At 36.9% G+C, this 26,502-nt stretch overlaps 1 protein-coding gene across 1 annotated transcript in view; it reads left to right on the top strand.

Moving 5' to 3' along the window:
• Positions 1 to 770: 770 nt before the first annotated feature.
• Positions 771 to 26,502, top strand: part of bcar3 (BCAR3 adaptor protein, NSP family member) — an 84,513-nt gene continuing 58,781 nt past the window's right edge. Inside the window, exons 1-3 of the mRNA XM_032571141.1 lie at positions 771 to 991; positions 10,820 to 10,962; positions 19,817 to 19,931. Of these exons, the coding sequence (XP_032427032.1) occupies positions 10,873 to 10,962; positions 19,817 to 19,931 (205 nt within the window). The 5' untranslated portion in view covers positions 771 to 991; positions 10,820 to 10,872. The remainder of the gene's footprint in view (positions 992 to 10,819; positions 10,963 to 19,816; positions 19,932 to 26,502) is intronic.

The raw sequence follows: 26,502 nt of genomic DNA, 5'->3' as shown, positions 1-26,502 counted from the left end.
CTGAATCAACATTAACAGCCGCCTCTTCTCTCTTCACAGTGCAGGATGGTTGTTTATAGCGCAAGCAACTTCCGGCAAAGTACGACATACATCACGGACAAACATTATTTGGGTAAAATTTAAAACTTCAACACAGTCCAGGCCTCCACGTAATCATTTCTCAGTAGTCAAGCCCAGACCCTCTGTACGAATTGGAAATAGCTAGGACGAGGGGCTAGTTTTTACCATGCTATGTGTGCATACAAAGGAAAACTATCTTATTTTGTACACATTTCTGTAAAAAATTTTTTTTTCAAATTTTAGTTTAGAATTTCTGAGCTAAATATTTGGCTAATGCGCAAATTCACTGAGGTAAATATTCAGATCAGTGAAATATTTAGCTTAGCTCAGACAGTTAGCTTTAGTTAATTAACTAAATAGCTTGCTAACTAAATATGTAGTTTGATAGCTAAATATTTAATATAGAGCTTACTAACTAAATATTTAGTTAGCTAATGAGCTATTTAGTTAAATAACTTGTTAGCTTGAAACTGTGACTGAATCACATAGTAAATACATAACTTTGAAAAGGGAAGCGTTTTTCTCCTCTTATGAAAGGCTAAAAATAACCCAAATTATTGTTGTTAATTTTTGACTGTGTGACTTTACAAACAGTCTCCATACTCGCCCCTCCCCTCCGGCATCATAAGGTAACCCCAGCCAAACGCTCTGCAAGCGTTTGGCAGACTTTTATTGGTCTGCGCAGGCATGCAGGCAGGTTTGATGTGGGGAAACATTTTTCTCCGTGCATGAGGGCAGAAACTCCCTCCTGATTGTGACAGGACGGTTCGGGTTTTGATTCTCCCTGCAGGCTTCATCTGGGTGTCGACAGTAACTCATCCTGGTAGTCCGCTGACTGAACTTTGCAGTTGCAGCGGAGGATCCAAACCAGCAGCTCTTTAGCTCCTGCAGGTCTGCAAACCGCTATCAGCCGCTGGACGAAGCTCTCCAGGTAAGACACACTTTCATTCTGCATATGCATGTAATTTTAGCAACAAAAAAACATGTAATTGCACAACATTTAAAAAATAAAGTCGCCTAACATTTACTGTATTTACTGCGTGGGGTGTTAAACTGGCTTCTCAAGCTGTTTATTTTTAAAGACAGACATTTTTAGTCTAAAGCAATGTGGCTTTGACTTACTGTACTGTCAATTTCCTGAAAAATAACGCGGAATTAAAATATTGATAGTGTTTCACTTAAACTAATTTGATTTCGACCACTGTTTATTCAGTAAACATTAAGATATGCACCAATCAATACTAATAATTTAAAGTTTCTTTGAGGTTTGAGAGGTGATAGAAATGAAAAATTATCCCCATTATTTTTAATTCTGTGTTTGCAAGTCTTCCTAAAGTACCAGATATTTATGAAACACTAAACTAAAAAAGCTGATGTTTAAATAGCATTAAAAGAGTGTGAGTTTTTGCTTTTGTTGCATGTAATGACTGGAGGGAAACAGATTTTTCTGTACTTGACATTGATCAAAACCAATCAATAGGGAAAAACAATCTGATTCCGATCTTTGCCTAATTGGCTGTGCATCTTTAGCATCTAATCAATGCTACTGTAGTTGTTTGCCAAGTTTCAGTGCTTATGTTTCTCTTACTTTTCTCTCACTACAGGAGCTTCTGGATGATTTATTTAGTCAGATCTAAGTTTAGGTTGCTTTCATTAATGCATAAAAAATAAATTGCTCCGTCATTGTCCAGATTGCTGAGAAAAATGGGAGCAACAGCATATTGTTGTTGGATTTCTAGTCTTGTATAAGTAATTATTTTGAAGAAAATGTACAGAAGATTTAAAGGAATAAGTTTGCAGTCGATTTCAAACAAGTAAATAATAAACCTGTGAAAATAAACGTCCAAGGAAACATTAAGTTAATGTCAGAGCAGAAAAGAAACAACCCTTTGAGGCAAAACTTCAAGCCAAGTGGAAATTACTGATGCTGATGCTCGGTGAAAGTTGGCTGGCATGTCACAGAACTGAGATGTTTGCTGCTTTGTGGCATTTTAGCTGCAAGTCCAGCCATGCTTTCTGTGCGCCTGTGTGTCAGAGCAAGAGCCTGAGCTGAGAGACTGACACCGAGATGGGCACGGATAACTTCCCGAAGCTGTGATTTTCATCAACTGCCTCTGGCAGCGTCTGCAAATGCGTGCTGACACGAAAGTTACAAAGTTGCGTGTTATCCGTCTGTAAAATGCTCTGAGCGTGAGCTAGAGGACAAAGTGACATAAAAAGAAGCAAAGGAAACATGCAGCTGGTGTAATTTCAGAAATGCGAGGAAGGAAAAGAAAGAACTGGGAAAAGAAAGATGAGAATTGTGGTGGTAAAAGCAGAAAAGGAGGTGAAAGGGTTTATTCAGTCCCAAGTTACCTGCCTTTGTCTTTGTGTAAGTTTTTTTACATGATTAATTAATTCAGGTAAAATTAACTCTCATATTTATAGTCACTGTATAAAAAAACAGAACCTTTTTCTCTCGCTGTTTGAGATGCCACTCAGCAAAGAAGATGATGTTACTCTAAAACCAACACAAAAAGCAAGAATACAGTTTTAAAAGTAGGAACTCAGACCTTGTATTTTTCAGACATATTCTGCAGTTTGATGAAGCTGAAGTGGAAATATTTGGCCTTAATACCATTGCTGATATACCAAGCATCCCCTGTCTGAATGCTGTCTTAGATAGTGATAGACTCTGACCTGAACCTTCAGAGCCACATAAAGACAGTTCCAAAGTCGGCCTTCTGTCACCGGAAGAACATTTTCAGGATTAGAGGACTAATGTCTCAGCAACATCCAGAGAAACTCATTCAGTGTGTTTATCTTTAGTTGAATGTATTACTACAGCAGTGTCTTCACAGGTCTGACTAACAAATCAATCAGAAAATTGATCCAGAACCCTGCTGTTGGCATTCTGACTAAAATCAGGAAGATGGAGCACATCTTCCTTCAGAGAAGTTCCAGAGAGCACAACTTCTCTGGAAGTTTATTCCAGAGAATAAACTTTAAAATACTGTTAGGTTATAAGCCACTGAACGGCTTGGCACCGCAATACATTAAAGACCTCCTGCTGTTGTCATAGCAACCTCCCAGACCTCTCAGGTCTTCTGGTTCTGGTTCTTATCTGCATCCCCAGAACCAGAACCAAAGATGGAGAAGCAGCATTCAGCTTCTATGCACCACAAATCTGGAACAAACTTCCAGAAAACTGTAAAACACTGAATACCTTTAAATCTAAGCTAAAAACCCACCGGGTTAGAGCTGCTTTTGAAACATGATAAATGAACATCAACATTTTGATGTGTAATGATGGTACTTCTAAAATGTAATATTTCAATTGTTGATTTTTGTATTTTTATGATTTATAGCACTTTGAACTGCCTTATTGCTGAAATGTGCTTTATAAATTCACTTAATTGATTGATGGATTGTCATCAAAATGGCCAAAATAGTATCTTAATTAGTGAAGTTAAAATATATTTACAAAGAAATACACCTCTGCATAGTCCAAACTTGCTTTGATTTGGAAGCGTTTGATTTTATTTAAGCTTACCAGCTGATTTTCAGCTCAAAGTTTCACAACACCAGGAGCTGGAGGAATCTGGGTGGTCGTGATGCTGATGTTATTTTTGCAGCCTAATTTAATTGGCTGGATTCTTTGTCAGTTTAATGTGATTGTTGAAATGGATGCCCTTGGACTCCAGAGGACGGCCAACGCTGGCATTGGAGAGTGGCTAAGTAAAAGGGGAAATTGTCCTCCAATGCTGCATTAGCCGCTCTGCTCTCCAAGTTTGTTCTCTGCCATAGTTACTTTGGTATGTGGCGAGTATTTGTCAAACAGCCAGGCCTGTTTAGATCATAAAACGCATGAGTCTATTTATATTCCAGGATAAAATGGATGCTCTAGAGACATGTGGTCATGGGAAACAGCTGAGGTCAAACAACAGGAAGAGGAGAGGAAGACAAACTCCTGAGGGACAGAGTGTTGGTTAGGCTTGTTCTTTAATAATGAGCATATTTAAAATGTAAAAAACAAGAAGTTTTAAATCAATCGATATAATTCTCCCTACATGTCCCCCATCTGTTATCTTCCAACCTTTTCCAACCAGCCACGTGTAACCCCTTAAAATTTTACAAGATAAACCACTGATAGTTGGGGAGAAGCTTCCACGCTCCAAAATGACGCACATCTGTTCAGTAGTCTCCGCTGCTCAGCCATAACTCCCGTCATCTGGCTGAAAGATGCACTGCAAAGTCTTGATGTCTGTAGTAAAAGATGAACAAGGAGGCAGAGTGGTTTCACTGGCATGCGTACCTCTCGCTTATTTCCAGTTGTTAAACCTCTCAGACTTGATGGTTCATCTTTAATCACATAGACGCAGTTTGACGTTAATCTACTTCCTAATTTCCTTTTAAAGAAGTGAAAGTATTAGTGGCTCTTGTGACTGGTAAATAAAATAGTCTATACTGTTTACTAGATTTTACCAGTTGCTTAATTGTTTTTATGTGCAGAAGAAGAACGTTGATGTCACACTGCAGGCAGCGCTTTGCTTATGGAAGTAATAATGGATGCCGCCGTCTATGGATTGATTGTTAAACATAACAACAAAGGAAACTAATAAAAAAGAAATGACGGCTAAAAGAAATGGCCATTTTTATGGAGCATTGATTGAAACTTTTGTAGAAAAGTCTGTTTGGATGCGCAGTCAGAGCCATGAGTGGTGGGATTGTGATGTTATGCGGTTCTATAATTTTGTAATTATATTTACAAATATAAATTTGTAAATATAATCTACAAATTATAAATTATTGCCTGACTGCAGACGGGCAGATGAAGAGGAACCAGTCAGTTTCATTCACAGAGTTGGGTAGAAACTACTTGCATTTACTCAATTACAGTTACTTGAGTAACATTTAAAAAAAACAAAAACTTTTGGAAGTATTTTTACTACTATGAAAGTATCTCTACTCTTTCTTGAGTAAAATGTCTGGATTTTCTACCCACTGAATGAAAAACAACCATGTTTTAACCAAAAACACACCAGATACAGACACACTGATGTTTTTATTAAAGTTTCCTAAGTTTTTTATTGAAAGAAACTGATTTAGAAAACTTTTTTTTTTGTCTGATTTTGTTACTTTTTGTTACTTATATCAATTATTATAATTATCTTCAGTTATTGTTTACGTCCGGATTTACCACGTCTGGCTTCTTCTGGTAAAATGTATTCATGGGTGGTAAAAAGATCAATATTGCCATGAAAAAGTCAGATTTAGGTTGCATTAGCCTGCTGTGTGAGCGTAGCTTATGAGGCCGATGTTTGCAAAAGACAATGTGATTTTGTTTCTGATTCACTGAGACGATTCTACTTCAAACTACTGAAATTTTAGGTTAGGGCAGGACAATGTGGCTGAAAAATTTATCACAATATAAATTGTGATAAGTTCATATTTATCACAATTTATATTGTGATAAATATAAATTATCCAATCAGTCAATATCGATAACTATTGATTAGTTTTTTGCTTGAAATATCTGAAAATACCTTTTCTGCTATATCCTCATTTTCATCTCAAGCTGTTGTACTCATTTTCTCCATCCACACTGTTTATATTTATTTTTTTTTAGAAGCACAGTGGAAAATCCTTAAACTCCTGCTGCGCAAGTTACTCAGCAACGTTGCTAGGTAACCGAAGAGTGAGTGAGTTGCTAGGTAACCAAAGAGTGAGAGAGTGAGTGAGGTAGTTGATGTTACTTATCTTTCTTTGTTAGCCATCAGAGATTGAGTGACTAAAGTCTTTCCTCTGCCTATATCCCCCAGAATGCATGCAGTTCTGTATTGATCACATCTGTTGATAAATTTGTTGTTATTGATTTATCGTCCAGCCCTAGTTTAGATTTTAAAAGTAACAAAACAAACTCAACTTTCAGACAACTTGCCTAAGGAAAGTTCAAGAAGCTACCGACTTAGTTTTCCAGACAGTCAAAACTCTCGATTTTACATTTTCGCCAGTTGAAATCGTTTTACTAAAGACAGTTATGGATATATACTCTTGATAGAGTTAGTACTTTACAATCCTGTAAAAGTTTGTGAATTTTTTTCAACAAATAACATCCTGTTTGAGGAAAAAAGAGCAAGAATTCAGTTTTGTTTTTGTTACTAGTCAAAGCCAGTCAGAAAAACTAGACAATTTTGTTATCTGCAAATAGTTTGAGTCATTTTTTCAGGGTGTTTCATCTTCAAGTAGTTAAATCAATACTCCAAAACATTGTAATAAAATATTTAAACAGACATATTCTTGCTCAATCAGTTTCTTCTTTGAGCTTTTATTTTTGTGCATTTTATCACATAATACTAAAGTTTCAAACCTAATGAGTTGGTTACAAGAAAGTCAAAGCATTAAATTATTAAGCATTAAATGCGATGTTATGTAAAAAAAAAAAAAAAATCTTCTGCAGCAAGGTCAAAGTGTTTAAGTTTGAGATTAATAGTCATTGGTTCTACATTAAAGTGTTGTGCAGTAATGTTAAGAGCGTCATTAGATGATGGATTAACTGGAGGGAGAAAGATTAGGGGATCTTCCTGCAACATCAGCAGGAGGCGCATCTCTGAGATCATAATGAAATAGCAAATGATGCCAAAAGCTTTGTATGTATGAGTGTGCGGTATCGTTTTTGTCAACTTCTGCTTAAAAAAGTAAACATGGACTTATAGGATAAAAACAGTATAATATGATGTATTTTTTAATGGAGCACCCATTTTGTCCCAAGTAATAATAGCAGTGGTGATAACTGCTGCTATGTGTTTTCTTAAAGGAGCAGAATTACTTTAAACTGACTTTTTTAAAATGTACATTGTTATAATGTCATTCCCTCATCAAAAACATACCTGGAGTGTTGCCTTGATGTTTGAGAAATCATTTAATCTCCATTTAGCTGTCCAAAACGGCTGGGTGGACCAAGCTCCGCCTTCGAGGCACAGCTCCTCCTCGGAGGTGCAGCTTCTTCTGAAGGAGCTTCCCAGACTTCCCACTCAGCTCCTTCAGACTAGCCAGCAGCTACTAGCAAACCCCTGGTGCTGAGCTCTTTATAGGAGCTACTTCTCAGAGCAACGCTGCTAAAAATGTTGTTAAAGGGTTAATAGAGGAGCCGTGTTGTGATGACTTCCTGAAGACGGAGTTTCAGAAAGAGCAGGATTTTTTAAAGAGACAGAGACCCAATTTCAAGGAGTTAAATTACAAAGTCAAATTTCCATTAAATCATTTTTGATATATATAGTTTTGTTTATAACAACGGAAGTTAGCATAGTTACTTGATTGTCCTATAAAATGGCCCTATAGAAAATATGTAATGCTGCTCCTTTGATTTTCAGTTGTGCTTAGTGAATTGTTGAAGTGGTTTGCACTTCAGGGCCACCGTAGATAACAGCTCTTTATCTACACTGGAACTTTTCCAAACATTTTCTGGAAGGTTACAGGTATTCTTATTGAACCACTTCACCCCAACTTTAGAAAATGCTCCATTTGTTTTGAAAAACATGAAACATAAAGCTGGTAATACTGAATATCTCAGTGTGAATGACAGACTGGAATGACCTCCACTCTTCATTAAGGTAAAGTGGAAACACTGGTAGACTCTGACAGGAGTCCATCCTCCATTTGACCTCCTTTTCTCAAATAGACATGGTGGCCCTTGGGTGGATCAGATCCAAGTGATCCACATGATGGATGGTTGTGAAGGAATCCTAGAGAGCCGCGGCTCTGATAACCTTTAGTGACATCACATTGGTTCCCGTGACATCTCTTACTGAGTGAGGAGGCGGTTTACCGCACGTGCTCAGTCTCTGAGAAAGCTTCCTTTGTTGTGATTTTACTGATGGCGCGTCTTTCCCCGCACACGCTGAATAAAAACACACACATGCATAAAGCAAGGAGGCCGTAAAGCCTTCAGCGGCCATGTGTGTCCTGCCACCCACATCACGCTCATCCCGACTGCAGACGGGCAGACGAAGAGGAACCAGTCAGTTTCATTCACAGAGTTGGGTAGAAACTACTTGCATTTACTCAATTACAGTTACTTGAGCAACATTTTTGAAAAAAAAACAAACTTTTGGGAGTATTTTTACTACTATGAAGTATCTCTACTCTTTCTTGAGTAAAATTTCTGGATTTTCTACCCACTGAATGAAAAACAACCATGTTTTAACCAAAAACACACCAGATACAGACACACTGATGTTTTTATTAAAGTTTCCTAAGTTTTTTTATTGACAGAAACTGATTTGGAAAACTTTTTTTTTTTGCCTGATTTTGTTACTTTTTGTTACTTATGTCAATTATTGTCATTTTGGGCCTTAAAATACCAAATTCTCCACTTAGTTTTATATATTTAAATATTAAATGATTGATAACTTGATCAGTTGCTGAGTACTTGAGTAGAGTTTTTTACCAATTACTTTTTTTATTCTTGAGTAATTTCTTGGATGGCTACTTTTTGTTTTTTACTTGAGTAAAAATATGTTGAAGTAGTGCCCACCTGTGTTGTTTCCACATGTTTAATGTATTTCTTGGTGACTAATTTCCAACCAACATGATATGGAAACAAAAATGTTTGGTTGTTTAGTCAATTGACAAGTTGCTTCAATCACAGTGTCATGGATATTTTCATTATCATAGAAACAAAAATACCTCAAAAAGTGTTTGTAACCCTAAAATCAGCTTTTTGTTTTTGCTAGTAAACTCTCTAAAAAGATCATTAAAGTTGCAGTATGTAACTTTTATAATAAAATATATTTATTTTTACAGCTTTGTCATGACAACATGGTATGAGACAGATAATTTGTGGGATCAATCAACCACTTCTTGCAGTTCTAACTAGTTAGAAGGCGGGTCTTACCGCTGTCAATCATCACTCCAAGTGACACCTCTGCTCATCCCACATAGCCACGCCCCTCACTGTCTCTTGGCTCCGCCCACTTTGTTGGAATTTTTCTAAACTTTTTGGGGGCGGGACTTTGCTTTCACATGGGTGTCAGTTACAGTTTAAACAATTGTTTTACTGTGTAGTTTTATCTAAAAGGTAAAAAGAAATGGACATGAGTCCTGTTCTCCTAAGCCATCAGCAGAATGAGTTCAATGAACCAGATTTTATTAATCAACAGCTTGCCAATTTCTCTTCCAGACAAAATGCTTTATCACAATGCACAAATCAATATCTGGTAAAGAATACATAAGCAGTTTAATTCTTAAAAATGTTTGCTGTAAAATCACTGATGTAAGGCGCTTGTCAACGTTTGTTTTATGTTTGTTTTTATTGTCTTGTGGTTTTTAGTTTAATGGATGTTTTTGATCAGCATCCATCTGGGGTAGAGTCGGATTCGAGATGTGTTTAGACCTCTAGTATTTCTTCTAAATGCTTAAATACGTTTTCTGTGTAATGTTTCAGGCACATGCAGGAAGAGCTGAAGGTATTAATGTAAAATACATATTCCTTTTAAGAGATTTAAATGTATTAAGGATGTTGCCTGACTAGTTTGGTGAATGTTTTGTCACATCTACCCTCCTCTGTCACAAAAATGTTACAGATCAGTTATAAGACAATGGCCAAGCTTATAATCCTGCTTATGTTTTATTTATGCTCTTTTCCATCAGTCATGCCGGTTAGTTTTGATCTCCTACCACTGCCAGCCACTTTAGGAAAAGGTGCAATAAAGACACAAGAGTTTCAATTGAGTGGAAATGTGCAGATTGTGGGCACACTTCTACTAATGCGCTAATAGCAAGCTAATTTTTCTCTTAGCTCTTTGACTTTTTTGCTAACTTTAAAAATGTTAACACACTTAACATTTTTAAGTGTGTTAAGAAACACTTTGCTTCTCCTAAATTAAAATTTCCGTGTAAATTCGGAGGCACTAATTTACTTGGCTGTTTTTGAAAACTTTCCGTTGAATTTGACTGTTAAGGTTTCTTTGGGTAGTTTGACGTTTTCTATTCATGCTCTTATTTTGAAGTGGGTGAAAAGCAGTAAACGGTTTAAAATCTGCTGATGTCCTGCATGGTTTCTCATCAGGGCCCGACTGTGGTCAGTTAGGCAAAATAAGCTGCAGTTGGCAATAATCAACAACTATGTCACTGATTTGACTGTGTTGAGAACAATATAAAACAAGCAATGCAGCTAATGTTTATAATTACTACTTTAGGGCTAGTTCAGCATAACTAACCTTTTAGCTAGCGGTGCTAATTTGAAGTAGGCTAACGGCAGTGGAAGCAACTTGCTGGACAAAGTTGTCAGTTTTTTTCCCCAGCAAAATCAGAATTGAAAACCAGTTATATCAAAATAAAAAAACCAATACAAGGTTTTCATCAGCTGTGAAATTTCCAAACAGCTGGAAGGGTTGAAATTCTTCAAACTACATTAAATCAGGAATTGCATCTTTCATTGATGTCGTCTGTGTTCTGTCTATTCCTGTTGCAAATCTGTTTTGTTTTGTAGTTGTTTTTTCCTCCTAAGAAATGTTGTGAATGTAAAGTATTCATGTCAGGGTGTGTTGTCCAAAACCTTAAAGTGATTTGACGAATTCCATTGCATTTAGCTGTGAAAGGCCACTTGGCCAGAGGGATGAGAGGCAGAGATAAGTTGGTTTAATTCCTGTGGCTCAGATTGAATGCAGCAGCTGCTTAAAACATGTTATCAGACGTCTAGAGAAAGTTAAGATCAATGTTTTGTTCTTTTATTTTTGTGTAAAATGAATGGATTCTCTCTTTTTTGTGTGTTTTTCAGGTGCAAAGTTTTCATGCCTCTGATTGCGTTCCTGTGTGGTCATATGCATCGCCATGAAGCACCAATCTATTTCCCGCTGGCTGAGCCAACTTGGACTGCCGCAGTACTGCATGCTGTTGGAACAGGAATATGATGGTGTAGAGGTAATACTACCACATGTTTGCATACATAAAATATAAGTTTCCAAAAGTTGATGAAGCTTATTTGGTTCCTGTAGTTGCAAAGAAACAATTTAATTTGTTGCTGTCATCATTTTCACAGTTATTTTAGGATGAAAAGAGTTTTTGTTTTTCAATCTACATGGCCTGGCTTGAGCTATTTCACATTTTGTCTCTTTAAAACCACTAACTTTAATATTTAATTGGGATTTTATGTGAACAACCAACAAAAATCTGCATTATTAAGTGATCTTCAATGTTTCTGGAAACATTGATTCCAAATTTTAATTCTAACTTTGAACTTTATCGCTTGTGAAAATCTTTTATACCTTTCATTCTGAAACTAAACATGATGCAACATTTGCATAACCCTGACATAGATTTATTTACAAACCAAAGGCATCATTCTGGAGGAACTATGGTATTCAGATAAAAGCCACCTTGTTTTCTGCTGGAGTCTTAAAACATGAAGTATTTCTAAAGAAGTGAAGTTGAACTGAGGATTTTAAAACAATCCTGCCCATTGAGGTGTTGCAGTAACTGCTGTGGAAGAAAACATCCCTACTCTAAGAATGCCAATGTGAAGAGAGGTGGTTTTTAAGAGTGTTTCCCACAGCAGTTTAATAAAGCAGCCCAATAAAAGTGGATCGGGGGCCTATTACGCTGAATGGCCCCCAATGGAGCAGAGGCTGTTTTTACATCCAGACATTTACCAGCTTCTTTCTGAATCCTGAAGGAGGAGCCAGTGTAAGACATAAGTTATTCCATTCCCTGCTGCTAAAGCTTTTCATAAACCTAGAAAGTAATTATAGAATGGAAAACTGGTGGTGTAAAGAAGTACAAACAGAAAAATGTGTTTTCTACAGGAACTTTCCGGTTTATTCTAGTCCCAAATGGTAGATTATATTAACACAAACTTTAGATGAAACTTAAGTATCTTCAAATTCGAGGAAAAAAAATGTGTTTAATTATTTCAATATTATGGTTAAATTTCACTGTGTTTTCTGTAATTTTGTATAAGTGAAAAAACAATTATACTCTGCAAAACTGCAAAATCTTAGCAAGAATTTTTGGCCTAGTTTCCAGTTCATATATCTTACTGCACTTGAAATAAGAACAACTAACTTACAAGTAACTTTTCAGCAAGATATACGAGTTGTTTTAAGTCAATAATTATTTAATATTGATGAAAAGTAAAATCTATCAATGGAACATGACACTTTTCCTATATTTTTAGTGAAATAATCTGCCAGTGGAACTAGAATTTGGTTGCTAGGTGACGGACTGAGGTTGCTAGGTAACGGCACAACTTATGAAAAAAGTGTCACTTATGTAAAAAGTTTACTGAAATGCCAGTGTACCTATTACTTAGTTATTAACATTAAGGAAGTATTTACTTAAAAAAGCTCCAGTATCTTATGAAAAGTTACTTGTTAGTTAGTTTTGTCTTATTTCAAATATATGAATATATTTGCACTAGAAACTTGACCAAAAATACTTATTTGCAGTTGCAATGGTCTTCAAACTCTCAACCCCAGTCTGTTTTTTTAACCATTGCTTGTTATAATGAGCTTAGTGCAGCTTTGCTAAACTCCCTCTGCATATTGTATCAACAATATCCGACTCAGTGGCTCCAAGATAATCAGGCTTCTTGTGAAAACATCAGTTTCTGTTTCTATAGCAACTCGACCAACAACCTCCAACATGCACAATGCGCCAAAGGATTTCACTGTTTTTTACTGTTCATAGCTCCAAATGATTAACTTTATTAATGCATCACAGATAAAATAATGAACGCTGGACAATCTGATCTATTATTCCAAAAATTACTGCTTTATTGTTTTGTCAAACAAGCCTTGATTTTGAGCTTTTATTTCCAAAAGCTCTTTATTTTCTCTTTTACTTCATATGACCTGCTGGGTTTTAATCTAAGGAAATGAGACCTTTTTTTTTTGCTTTTGTTTTTGTAAAAACAATTATTGCGACAGCAATCATTGTTAATAATACGTTAACAATGATGAGCTGGATGAGCTCTCACTCTTATTTTGTTAGGTCTAGTCATATCACAGTCAGTTGCATATATTATTACTCAATAGGTCTTGCCATATTCTGACAAACAAAATTGTTTGTCTTGTAGATTAAAGGTTTAGGTTCATCATATTTTCTTTAGTTATAAATTATCAGTAAAGAGAAGATAAAACCTTAACAGCAGATTTCCTTCCTCTTTAATCTAATTTTCCAAGTTGATATGTCCAGAGGTGGGTAGAGTATCCAAAAATTGTACTCAAGTAAAAGTAAAAAGTTGCCATCCAAGAAATTACTCAAAAAAGAGTAAAAAAGTATTTCATAATTTTCAGTTACTCATTACTTGAGTAAACATTTTACCAATCATTTAATATTTAAAAATTATGTCAGATGAACCAAAACATAGTTATGTGGAAATTTTGGTCTTTTAAGGACAACAATGAAAATAATTCATATAAGAAACAGAAAATATGAAAATTGGGCAAAAGAAATTTTTCCAAATAAGTTTCTTTCAATAAAAAAACTTAAACTTTAACAAAAACTACAGGTGTGTTTCTTTCTCTGGTAAATATTTGGTTAAAACATGAAGTTCATTTTTCATTCACTGGGTAGAAAATCCAGAAATTTTACTGAAGTAAGAGTAGAAATACTTTATAATAAAATTAGTCAAGTAAACATAGAAATATAGCATAGTAAAAATACTCCTAACAGTACATTCTTTCAAAGACGTTACTCAAGTAAATGTAACTTGTTACTACCCAACTCTGGATAGGTCTTTAAAATGTTGTAGAAACTTGGAGTAAATTAGATTTTTTTGATTGAATTAACTGATATATGATTCATTATTATTCATCATTTTAAAACATGCGGCTAAAATCTGCTTTATAAAGTGGCTCCAGAAGCATTCCTGCCTCTCTGCCCCATCGTTTCATTTTCTTCATTCATTCATTCATTGTTGTATCGACCCGAATGTTTACCCAAGCAAAACCAACATCTTTGGACTCCTGCATCAACTCTCCAAAGTGGTATGAGAGCTAATTTTGTTGCTCAGCGCTGTGCGATCTGGAAGAGAAAGACAAAAGACAACATGTCAACTTGCTGTTCTGTGCGACAGGAGATGAGAAAGATGGCGGGAGGGAGAGATTTGGGGATAGATCTGCCAGCTATCCGTTTCTGTAGAGAATGTTTTTTTAGCCAGCATGTTATTACTGAGCTGTCTGGGCATGTTAGCTGCAATGACCAGCTGGAGCGCTGCATTTTTACACTTTTAATGTGATCATGTATTGTACGGCTTCTGTATTGGTTACAGAAAAATGTATTTTTGTTGCAGAGATTCGGTGTTTTTGTTTGGCACTTTGCTGTGTGAACAAGAATTTGGACATTTTTATTCTTCCATTTGAGTCTCAACGCTTCTAAAAACAACCCAACGCCAAAAAACATCAGGTTATGTTTTTTGGTGTTTTAAGTTGACGCTAAAAACATTAACGTACGATTGATGACTGGAAAAACCTCCCAGCTGTTAAGTGATATTACTGCGCTGTTACCTAGCAACCCCAGCCAAATCCAACCCCGTTACCTAGCAACCCAATGTGAGCTCCAGCATGTTTGGTCAGCTGATTTCGCCTCTGTATGTGCTGTACAATGGCTGCTGGGAGAGACGAGAGTTTTGTTGTCTCTTCCAGAATCCACTTGCTGCATAAGGCTGGATAATAAATCAATAACAACATATATTGCATTAGACACGTGATCAATATCAATAAATAATACATCTGATTGAATATTCAATATTTGATTCATAGAATATTCACTGAACTCTGATCCAGAAACACACAGCATTCTGGGGGATGTAGGCAGACGAAAGGCCTTAGCTGCTCAACCTCTCACGGCTTGCTAAGCTAGCTTAGAGGCATCAACTAACTCGTTCACTTTTGGTTACTTAGCAACAACCTGCTCAGTAACTTGCGCAGCAGCAATTTAAGGTTTTTCCACTGGGCTTCCTAACCGCTTAAAAATATAAAACAGTGTGGAGTGAAAACTGTGGATAAAACAGGAAAGGTCACACCAGCAGTTTGGCAGCGCTTCAGATATTTAAAACAAAAAAAGCTATCAATAATTATCAATATCGACTGATATGAAATGTTTATATTTTTATAAGTTTTTCAACCTTATCGTCCAATCCTATTGCTGCATTCCTGTTGGTTGTGCAGGAGGCTCCACTTCTGCGTTTCATTTTCAGGTGTGTATGTAAATGTTGAGTTGGGGGGGCGTGGCCAACAGCAGCTTATTTGGATTTAAAGTGAGAAGAAGCCACAAAACAGCTTAAAATATAAAAGATCTGACCTGATTAAAATCTCTTTATCTGGGAATTTAAAAAAAAAGGAAAAAAAAGGTATTAAACATGTTTTTTTTTATTGCCCATAAACATATTCTAACCTGTCTAAGGAAGCTTGATAGGTCACCTTTAAAGATAAGTAGTTTAGTTTGAGCTGGGTTAGCACCTTGCGATGGCAGGCGGTGTGTCATTCACCAGCAGATGTCTGATTAACGTTGACCTGTGGTTTTGAAAAGCGGTCAGTGTCTGCTTCAGAGATCAGTTCAGTTAATGTCAGCAGGGCTGAGGGTGTGTTTGTCCGTGTGCTAAGAGATTCTAATCACAGGAGCTGGATGAGGGGAGGAGATGGCACACTTTTTCTTTTACTCCTCTGGAGCCACCGAGTCATCTGGACTGATTGTTTTCGGACTTCCTCAATGAACAGCAGTGTTGTTGTGTGCAGCATCTAATTGGGGCCTGCCATGCAAAGCAATGGCAGGAACCTATTGTTATTGTCGGAGAAAGTGTTTCTTTATTCTTCTTTATTTTTCTTCCGTAACCGTTAATGCGGCTCATACCGCTTGGTGCACACCTACAAATGAGGTATCAAAACCTGCAGAAAATTCACGCCATTCCAGCTATTACTTCTGGTGGGATTTGGGCTTAACGTGGCGACATAATTCGCAAAAAACTACGAAAAAAACCCCATTATAAGTCAATGGGAAAAATCCTAGAAATACCCTATTTTTGAGGATTTTCTGTGTCGTCACAAATTCACCTAGAAATGCCATTCAAATTTCATTTTGTAGATACGTCTGTGATCTCTTCGAAAGTGAAGACGGCTCGTCGATACCAGTTACGGTTTGTCCACAATTTGCCTCTAAGCGACCCAAAGTTTCTCATTTTTCCTAAAGTTAGAGTGCGTGTCTGGCTGCTTAGAGTGAGAGATGAAGACAACTTTTTCAGCCCAAATCATTTTTGAAATCGCCATCACGCCCACAAATATCGCACGATTAGTATCAAAATCGGTCCTGACATTGATACGCCTGTCTGCTCCGGTAAAATGTTTTCGAAATTTATCTAGACCGTACGGTTTTCTGTCACGGTGCTTCAGAGCAAAGTCATGCGACAGGATTTTCTGAGGCTGTCTGAGGCTCTCTCCCATGTATTTGAATAGAATTTCAGATCTGGGCACAACATTTCTTTCTCTCATCGCTGTAAATGTTCTGAGTGAGGTACAGATATGAATCTCGGGACTATCGCAGAAGACACATAGCCCTCTCATACGCTCGAAACGCTTTTCGAATATGTATTACGGTTCCCGAACAAGAAGGATTTGTTTCCAATGCTTTTTTGTCAGTAAAACGTGTTTGCTCAAACACACAATTGTGTGTTTGAGAGCTCAGAGCTCAGAGCTCACACCCTGCTGAGACCATTATTTGCCATAGCAACGGATCTCAAGAGGCTATTGGCTGCTGGTTTGGACTACGAATACGCATCGCTGTAGTTCTATCTATCCTCAGTTGAAACAGATCAGGACTGAACTGGCCTTTAGAACTACCTGCTGCTATGGGCTGTATATAACTGATTTAACTCAGTAACTGTTACACATGGGATTAGTTTTGAACTTTAAAATGAAGCTTAACAAAAATTTCACAATAAAAGCCTTGAATATTTTTACATCATGTAATTGCTCTTTTTGGCTTTATTTGACTTTTTCATCCAAAGCACTGTTACACATGGTATTAGTTTGGCCCTTTGAAATGAAGCTTAACAAAAATTTCAAAATAAAAGCCTTGAATATTTTTACATCAGGAAATTGCTCTTTTGAGCTTTATATAACTGATTTAACCCAGCAATTGTTACACATGTGATTAGTGTGGCAATTTAAGATTAAGCTTGATGAAAATTTCAAAATAAAAGCCTTGAATATTTTTACATCAGGAAATTGCTCTTTTGAGCTTTATATAACTGATTTAACCCAGCAATTGTTACACATGTGATTAGTGTGGCAATTTAAGATTAAGCTTGATGAAAATTTCAAAATAAAAGCCTTGAATATTTTTACATCAACTACTTGCTTTTTCAGCATTATATAACTGATTTAACCCAATGACTATTACACATGGGATTAAAATAGACTGTTTTGCATGAGCAGCAGATAGATCCTCTATTGCACATGTGTCAAACTCAAGGCCCGCGGGCCACATGTGGCCGGCTACGTCATTTTATGTCGCCCTCTCCCCCCTACCACCGTTTTACAGCCCCATTGATTGACTTAAAATAGGTTTTGAGCACGAATTGACTACAACCTACATATCCCATAATGCCTTCCGATTCTTACCAACCAACATTACGGCTTCTCGCCACTAGAGTGCAGCAGAGTCACCTCAAGCTGATGATTAATTTTCCCAGCGAATAAAACTGAAAGATCGACAAGCTAAGAAGCTAAAGAGCGAAGTCCCGTGATGTTTCAATCGAGGACTTTTACCGTCTACTGCCCCCTGATTTGATGCCACAGCTTCGACTCCATGCAGCTCGTGTTTTGTCCACGTTTGGAAGCACCTATCTGTGCGAACAGATGTTTTCAATAATGACTTTAAACAAGACCAAGCACAGATCGCGCATTACTGACGAAAACCTACACGCCGTTTTGCGGATTGCCACAGAATAGAACTAAAACCAGACATCGACGAACTGACCAGGGGAAAACGGTGCCTGACATCCGGCCAGAAAACATTGGTAAGCACAAACAAACTACATTTAAATAGAATGAATGTAAAACCAAAACGCAGTATACTGGAATATGCATATAGTTTATTGATTTTGCTTGTGTTTTGTTTATTTACAGAACACAACGCAATTTTTAAACTGAGCAGTAATTTTACATCCATGCAAACTCAAATGTAATATTTAAAACTTGAATACATAAAATCAGTTATTTAACAATATGAGGTGTTGTTTAAAAATAAAAAAGATAGCAATTTCTTTTTATTGCAGAGACATTAGATTCTTAAATTTATGGTATTCTTTAAATGTTGTAATTTTGGTTCATTGTAAACTTTACCTGTAAAAAGTTTGTAGAAATCTTTAACATAAGGTCAATATATATTTTTAAACTGTAATATGTTGTGTGTGTGTGCGTTATTGAAAATTTATATTTGTGACAATCATTAGGTAAATGCTAATGAACTGCCTTCCTGCAGTTTATGAGCATTGAACTGTTACTAAACAGTTCAATGCAAGGTTCATTAGCGTTAGCATTTTAGCTTCAATAAGCTATTAGCTATTTATTTTACTTTTTAGCAATGTTTAGTATACTGAATGGAGTAAATCAATTACAGAAAATATCCTAGTGATTTCCCACATACTGATGAAAGCAATGACGCTAACATTAGCGTTTCTGCTGATTTTAGCTGATATACTTACTTTATAATACTGAATGGTGCACGTCCGCCTCGCTTAACGTTCTTGCGGTTCTCCGCGTGCCACTGATTACGTTGCGGCGTTCTTTGGCGTCGACGCCGATTTGTGGCGTGACGACGCCGGGCCCATGCCCGACGGGCGCGCCTTGGCAGGCCCCGGCTAAATTTCTTCCGAAATTTTCTAGTTTAATAATGGACCAGTGCAACTGAAGGTTTTTCTGTGAAATGAACAAATGTAATAATTTTTGCTTTACTGTGTTGAATTACCTGGATGTTGAATACAGCTTGTTTTTTAGGTGAGTTGTTCGATAAAACAGGTGTGTAACTGTGGCAATGCTGTGAAACAGACAGAAAAATTTACTATTTTTCATAGCAGATGTTAAAACCCAACTTTAAATATGATTTTATTTCACCTAAATTGGCATTAATTACTTGCTTTGTCTCAGTAGAAAAGAGCAACCTACACTATATGCATAAAATCAAGCATGTGTAACCCCACTGTCAGGTTCACTGTATTTATCCTAACGAGAGAGAAAATCGACAGCTGCTAACATCAGTCCAACATGTCCAACATATTTTCTCTAGTAGCGACTGGAGAAAATACAATAAATAACTCTAAACAAACTACACAGCGGCAATGAACAGTTGCTAGCAGTTAACAGTTGTAAATTTAAACGCAGCTAAAATGCACATTAATTATGATGAAAGTTAAAAACATAAACAAAACATGGCAAAATGACCAATGAATCCCTAATAAAATTAGTCTAAACATTATGTTGCAATATATATGGCTTGTGAAGAAAACACGGAGATGATTCTATAACACATTCAACAGTTACAGAAAAAGAGGGAGGAGCCGACAGTTACCGGTTGCTATGGTAACCACTAACCGCCAAGAGCAGCGTAACAGAACCTGTATACCAATAAAGGTCAGGAGAAAATAACATTTTTGAATAAGCAGATTTGAATTTGAAGAATAAATAAACAGATTTTGACTAACTTCATGTCTATAACATTTTAAAATAAAACTCTGTGTCTGATTTCTTTACGGTTAATGTTTATTTGTGATGTTTTCCAGGATCTGCTCCACCTGTCAGAATACGACCTCCTGGAGCTTGGCGTCCACAATCACCTCCATCGCCTCCACCTGCTGACTTCCCTGCACCTCCTGCACGAGCGAGAGAGGAGAAGAGGTACCTTCATCTGCCTCCAGTGCTGGGCAGGGATTCAGATTTACCAAAATCAATTCGATTTTATTGATTTTTGATTCACACAGTACTGATTTTACTTGAATATGGAGGATATTCCCAGAAGAACTAATTTTGCAAATAGTAGAAACTAGCCTCACTAGTAAAAATATCAATATTTAAATCAAGAATTGAACCCAGTGCACTTACATTACACCAAAACAAAACGGCAATAAGTTAAATAAATTCAAATCTTCCCCTGTATTAGCATTTAAAACTCATTATGTGGCAGCTCATTTATAAAAATGTATGTAACAAACATTTCATCAGGACATTGACACAGAATGTTCATTTACACACTTTAGAAAGGTTAGAGAAAAACTTTTACTTCTTAACACTCAATTTAAATGTTTTATGAATTAATATCGGGGCATTAAACTGAAAATCAATTCAACATTAATGGATTCAGCCCTATAGATGACCCGCTTGTTTCTCCTCCAACCAGTCTGGAGTTCCTGCCTGCCCAGAGAGCAGACAGGAAGATGGAGGGAGATGGCATTACTGTCTTGTGAAGACGTGTTTATGCCTCAGGGTTCTGCTGGTGGGAGAGTGTTGTTCGGATGAGGACAGCACTGTTACACACACCCCCGCATACACCCATGCACACAGGCACACACACATCCCCCCCCCCCCCCCCCCCACGCACCCCCCCCCCCCACACACACACACACACACACACACACACACACTCATAAAAGTGATTAAACCCAGCAGGACTGCAGGCCTCAGCATCATTCTGTCTTCCAGCCCACAGCTTCAGGTGACAAACAGCTTTGTTTGCACAGTTTCCCGTGAATTACACTGTAAATTCTCTGCGTCGTCACGGCGACTGAGTAATGCGTGGCGTGGCGCTACACAAAATTATTACGGCTGATCTTTCCGGTCAACACAGCTGTGAGGAAAACAAGATTAAAGGCTGACAATGGAGATCCAAATGAACAATCCGCAATCAAAACAATGCATCGCCTCAAAAGCCGCGCCGAACGTTTTGGCTCTTCTGAACGTTTTCAGACGATATATCTTTCCAGAGCCGTTGTAGGAAGCAAAGGCTATAAAAAGTGTCATATCTCATTGTCAAGCCAGTAATTTGCGAGCTTTGCTGGACTGCAGTTTCTTATAAAAACAAAAAGAGGCACCAAGTTGGAGTAAATCTAAGTTCTTCACACTTACAATTTGTTCAAGTTTGATCTATTTAAATGTATTTTTATTGCGTTCCTGCTTTAGTCGCTGTATTCGAGATTTGAATGCTTGTAGAAAGAAGAAGGAATGCGCTTTGAGCAGGATGGGAGGTCCTTCAGCTGCAAAACCAAGATATAGTTAAGAATCTCTTTGATCCAATTCTAGCTATCTTATCAAGAAAGAGACTTTAATCTCACCTTAAAAGAGAAATCCTGCCAGCCTCCCAAACCCAACGTTCAGATCTCAATAATCATTAGAAATGTAATTTTCAACATATTTAACCAGAACTTTGTCTTAAAATTATGATTTTTTAAAGTTTAAAAGCAGTTGCATTGCAGGAAGATCGTTTTTGTGTGAATATGTGCCAGGTACTTTCCTCCTTGGCAGAGATCAAAATGCAGCAGCCCGATTAGAGATGCTTCAGTTGCAGCAATTACAGGGTGAAAATGGCCGGAGCCTCTCACACACGCTCCTACTTCACACATATCTGAGGCATTTTGGCTTTGAGTTTTGATTACTTTGTGCTGTTGCTATGAAGGTGAAACCAGTGCCTGCAGTTTTATTATGTTTAAAGGATTAACTAAGGAATGGAGGAGGATTAGAGCCACTGAACAAAAAAAGAAATCTGACCAGATTCTGAGTTTTAATCTGAGGTTTTTTTCAGAATTCAAATGTTTTCCCAGAATTCTGATTTTTTTTTTTTCGTCCAAATTCTGATGTTTTCACAAAATTCTGATTTTTGTTGGAATTCTGATTCTTTGTTCTCTAGGAATTCTGTTATTTTTTGTCGGAATTCTGCGGTTTTCACATAATTTTTTTGTTTTTTTCATAATTCTAACTTTTTTTCTGAATTCTGATTTTTTTGTCAGAATTCTCAGTTTAATCTCAGGATTCTGACTTTTCTCAGATTTTAATTTAATATCAAATTTTGACTTTAATCTCAGGATTCAGATTTTTTTTTTTCAGAATTCAAACTTTTGAACTCAGAAGATTAAAGTAAAATCAGAAAAAAAGTCAATATTAAAGTTTTTAAGTTGCCCTTCTTCTCTTCCATAACTAAGAGTATTAATGTAATTTTAAAGTAAGAACGAGGAAAGTTCTCAAACTACCACTTGTATTAGTTTTGATATTTTGGAGTACAGGACTTTTTATTTTTTTAAACAGAAAACGAATCAATCAGAGGATTGTTTCAAAGTAGTTTTTTCCCTTAACCTCTAATTTGCATGTTTTCATTTGAGTGTCAAGGTTAGCTTCATTATTTTTAGTATTTCTCATGTGAAATCTAGTTTGTGCTTCGTCTTGAGTTTATCTTAGTTTTATCCCACAACTTGACAGATGGAAAATTATCAGAGCTAATACTCGGTGTACTAGCAACATCGTTCTGTTTCTGTCTCGCAGTCATCATTCAGCTGTAGTCTCTCATATCAGAATGTCTTGCTCCTTGAACTGGACTCATTTAAAATAAGAACATCCTGAATAAGAAACAAAATGTCCTCCAAATGATCCAAATTCTCTTTAATTTCGTTCCGTTTCAGCTGATAAGACTTGGTATTTAGATTTTATTTTAGGGTTTCTTGTGAGGTCTGAGCTGTGTTCAGTTCTGTTTTGATGTGAACAGAACATGATTCATCATGAACAGATGCAATCACACACACGCCTTTCTGTAAAGTTAAAATAACCGCAATCATTTAGTGAGATCTCCGTTATCGACTTTCTCTCCTTTATCAACTCAAAACATCTAAAAAAACACAAAATACCAAACGCTCAACGTTCCTTTTTATAAACGTCCATATATTTTATGGTGCCTCTCATTAAAAGCTGTTTGGAGAAGTAAACACAATTGTTAACATGTTGAATCTGGCATGTTAAAATGGTAAATGGACTGAACTTATATAGCGCTTTTCCAGGCATTTTGACCACTCAAAGCTCTTTACACTAGTCACATTCACCCAGTCGCACTCACAAACACATTTATACACCGATACGCAGATTGGTAGGCAATTTGGGGTTAAGTGCCTTGCCCAGAGGCACATCGACATGTGGCAGGAGGAAGCTGGAATCGAACCTACAACCTTCCGATCGCAAGACGACTACTCTGCCAAAGAGCCACAGTCGCCCCTTATATATGTTTAAAATATGTTAAACATATTTTAAACAACAAAATGCAATTAATATTGCAACAAAACTAATCCTGTGGGTTAGAGCTGCAACTTACCGCTTTTCTGACGATTCATCAGATTCAAAAATCGTCTCATTCTGCAGATTTTACATTTAACCACAAAAGCACATAATTCGTTTAGTGTAATGTATGTTGACAATGATGCCATAAACATTTAGAGTTTATTTATAATTTATTTCTAAGAACCAATCCAACTCCCATTTTGCTTCTACAGAGCAGTTTCACACACAGTTAGGTTGATGCTAAAGAGTTTCTTTTTGCTTTTGATATGACTCATTGATGTTTTGGGTCAGAAAACAATCTGACCCAAAACATCAAATTGAATTCAGAACTTTGCCTTGAACACAATAACTTTTGTTGCTAAGGATTATGACTTTACTCTTTGAAGCTTACACTCACATGGTCTCCTGTCGCTGCGTCTCCATGGACTAAGTTTTGTCGATATTTTGCTAATGTTGAAAAAACACTATTTCACAATTGCGGTGTTTCCACGTTAGCATTTTATTCAAACGTTGGAGTGGCTACGGGTGTGGCGTTTTCGGTAAACTGAAGTCGGCCATTTTACGGTACAGCTACGGATTCAACCCCTTATATTGACAGTTTTTTATGAACTGTGCTATGCTCTGAGCTACACATTGTCCAATAAAATCAAAAACAAACCATCATCCTCCTACCACTTCCTGTCGTCTTCTTCGGAGTTTCCGCCAGTAGTAACAACCGGCTGTTGATCATGTGACCCAGAAGATTGTCAAAGAAGTGTTTCTGTTGCAGTTTTGCTAAATAAATCTACGTTGATCCTTGGGGAAAAGAACACCTCTTATCAAAAACTTTTAATTTATTTCAAAATTGTCACGTTTTCTTTAAGTGAATGTATTTTAGTTTTAATTTGGGTAGTTTTATGGCTAATGGAAATGCAGTTGGTGATATCTAGGTTAGGATAACCCAACTTTTTCTATGTCAGAAGAAATAGTAACCTCGACAAATTTTAGAAGATTTTCCTTCTTACTATTAACTGCTGCTGTTTCATCTCACACTGGATTAACAGAACCAAGTTAATATGGAGAAACTATCAAGATTGCTTCTTAACGCTTGTGCATGTCCTGCTGCATGGTGGTGCATTTGTTTGCACTGTTGCCTTGCAGCAGGACAGTGCAGCGTTTAAAGCTCTCCAGGGGTTTTCTGCATGATTATTGCCCCATTCCCTTCCCTCAGCCTTACAGGGACAAGCAGTTATAGACGAATTCAAATGATTTCACCTGAAAACATTCCCTCTTCTTTCTCCTTGCATTAAGGAATTTAAACCTCCGTAAAGACGTTTTCTGATTAATCTCCATGATGCAGGCAGAAGCAGGTTTCTGGAAGAAAAAGATGAGGAATTTACAGAAATGAGAAGAGCCTCATTAAATTAGTTTTTTCAGGTGAGAACAAGCTTGCACAAGCACTGGAAATAGCTTTGATACCTTCGGTGTAAGACGTTGTACATGCATACCATGTGTACATGTTTGTACTTATGTACAAAGTCTCTTAAAATAACTAATCAAGTGACTAATGAGAAATTCTGGTGTGCAACTTTTTCCTCTTGGCTTCAGGCTGCGTGTTGCATCGTTTAGATATGCTTTCCTTGTTAAGAAGTTGCGTGGAGTTAATTATTATTATTGGGGAAATTACTGTTGACGCTCTTCCTAAGAATTAAATTTCACAATTTTCCAACAACGTTTTGGAGCGGCCGGCGTTTACTTGTGTTTCTGATCGGAGACGTGCACATGGGCACACAAGCATGCATCTGTATACAAATCTACTGAGAAAAAAGCGGAGGAGGAGAGGGAGGAAGGAGATGAAGAGTCCAAGGAATGAGGGGGAGCGAAAAGAGAGACGGACGGTTAGTGGGCGATATCAGGGTGAGAATGTTCTGTGGAGACTTTGAGGTGTCGGAGCTGCTGCTTAAAACATGTTGACAACCTGAAAGCAAACTGCTGTATTCTACCATAACACAGCTCTGAGGATAAAGTTAGTTATTTTAAAGTTTGACGGAAAACTGAAGAGAATAAACTGGTGTCCAATGTTTGTAAATCAGTGTTCAGGTTGGAGCACCTGCTTTCATTACTTGTGCCAAGGCAAGAATTTTTGTTAACATGGAAATGTTAACGCTATTCATAATAATTAGTCATGCTAACGTGCTAAAAGCTCTATACCAAGATGGACTTCTGCAGAAACTAATGCTAATGCTCTCAGTACGGCCATGTTGACCCCCACCATGTGTCAATGACACCTGTTACAACATAAGCTGTTGCTCTCAACAGCCTGTAGTTCTACAGCAATGCATTCTGGGTACAGAGTAAATGTCACGCAACCCTCAAGCACCAATTTAATTTCTACATTATAATCTGTGTGTTCGCCTTTGGATATTGTACTCATGTCATATTTTGTTCTCTACTTTCCTGTTTCTGTATGTCTCTTGCTTAAAATAACATTTTTGGGAAAAATAGGATGGAACATGGAGAGGAAACAGAACTCTCTTCACCCACTTCAAAATAAGAGCATGAACATAAACATCTTAACTGCGTGAAGAATTCTTCAAGCACAGATGTCGAACTTTATTCAGCTGAAAGTTTACAAAATAGCCAAGAAAATTAGAGCTTTAGTATTTAGTGAAAAAAATTAAAAGGGAAGCTCAGTTTGTTAAGCATTTTCAAAGTTAGCAAAAGTGCTAAATGCAAAGATAGCTCCACTGTTAGCGCATTAGCAGAAGAGTGCCAACCACTGCAGAGATCCAAAGAAAGAAAATTATTGAAACTCCGTGGTTTCAGGTTCATTTGTGTTAGCTAAAGCTTTGATTTACACCTTAATTTTTAAAATGTAGTAAATGTTATTGTAAGCTTTGAGCCAAACATTAAAATAGCAGAGGAAGAGGGTGCAGCAACATAAACAAAAAAAACCTAGTTTCTGTTTTGACTGTATTATTTCTAGTGACTCTTTACTTCATATCTATTTACCCATCTTGTTCTTTTGAGAACAAATAAAAGTTTTAAAAATAACGACCCATGCCAGGATTATATCCGTCCTCTTCCCTATCTAAACAAACCCATAATCTGCGTCTGTTCTGAGCATTTTGGGAAACCTCAGGTGATTCAGGAGAAGATTATAGATCTGACTCTGACT

The sequence above is a fragment of the Xiphophorus hellerii genome, chromosome 9 (assembly GCF_003331165.1).
Source record: "Xiphophorus hellerii strain 12219 chromosome 9, Xiphophorus_hellerii-4.1, whole genome shotgun sequence".
NCBI lineage: Eukaryota > Metazoa > Chordata > Actinopteri > Cyprinodontiformes > Poeciliidae > Xiphophorus > Xiphophorus hellerii.
This window is presented reverse-complemented; position numbering and strand designations above follow the sequence as displayed.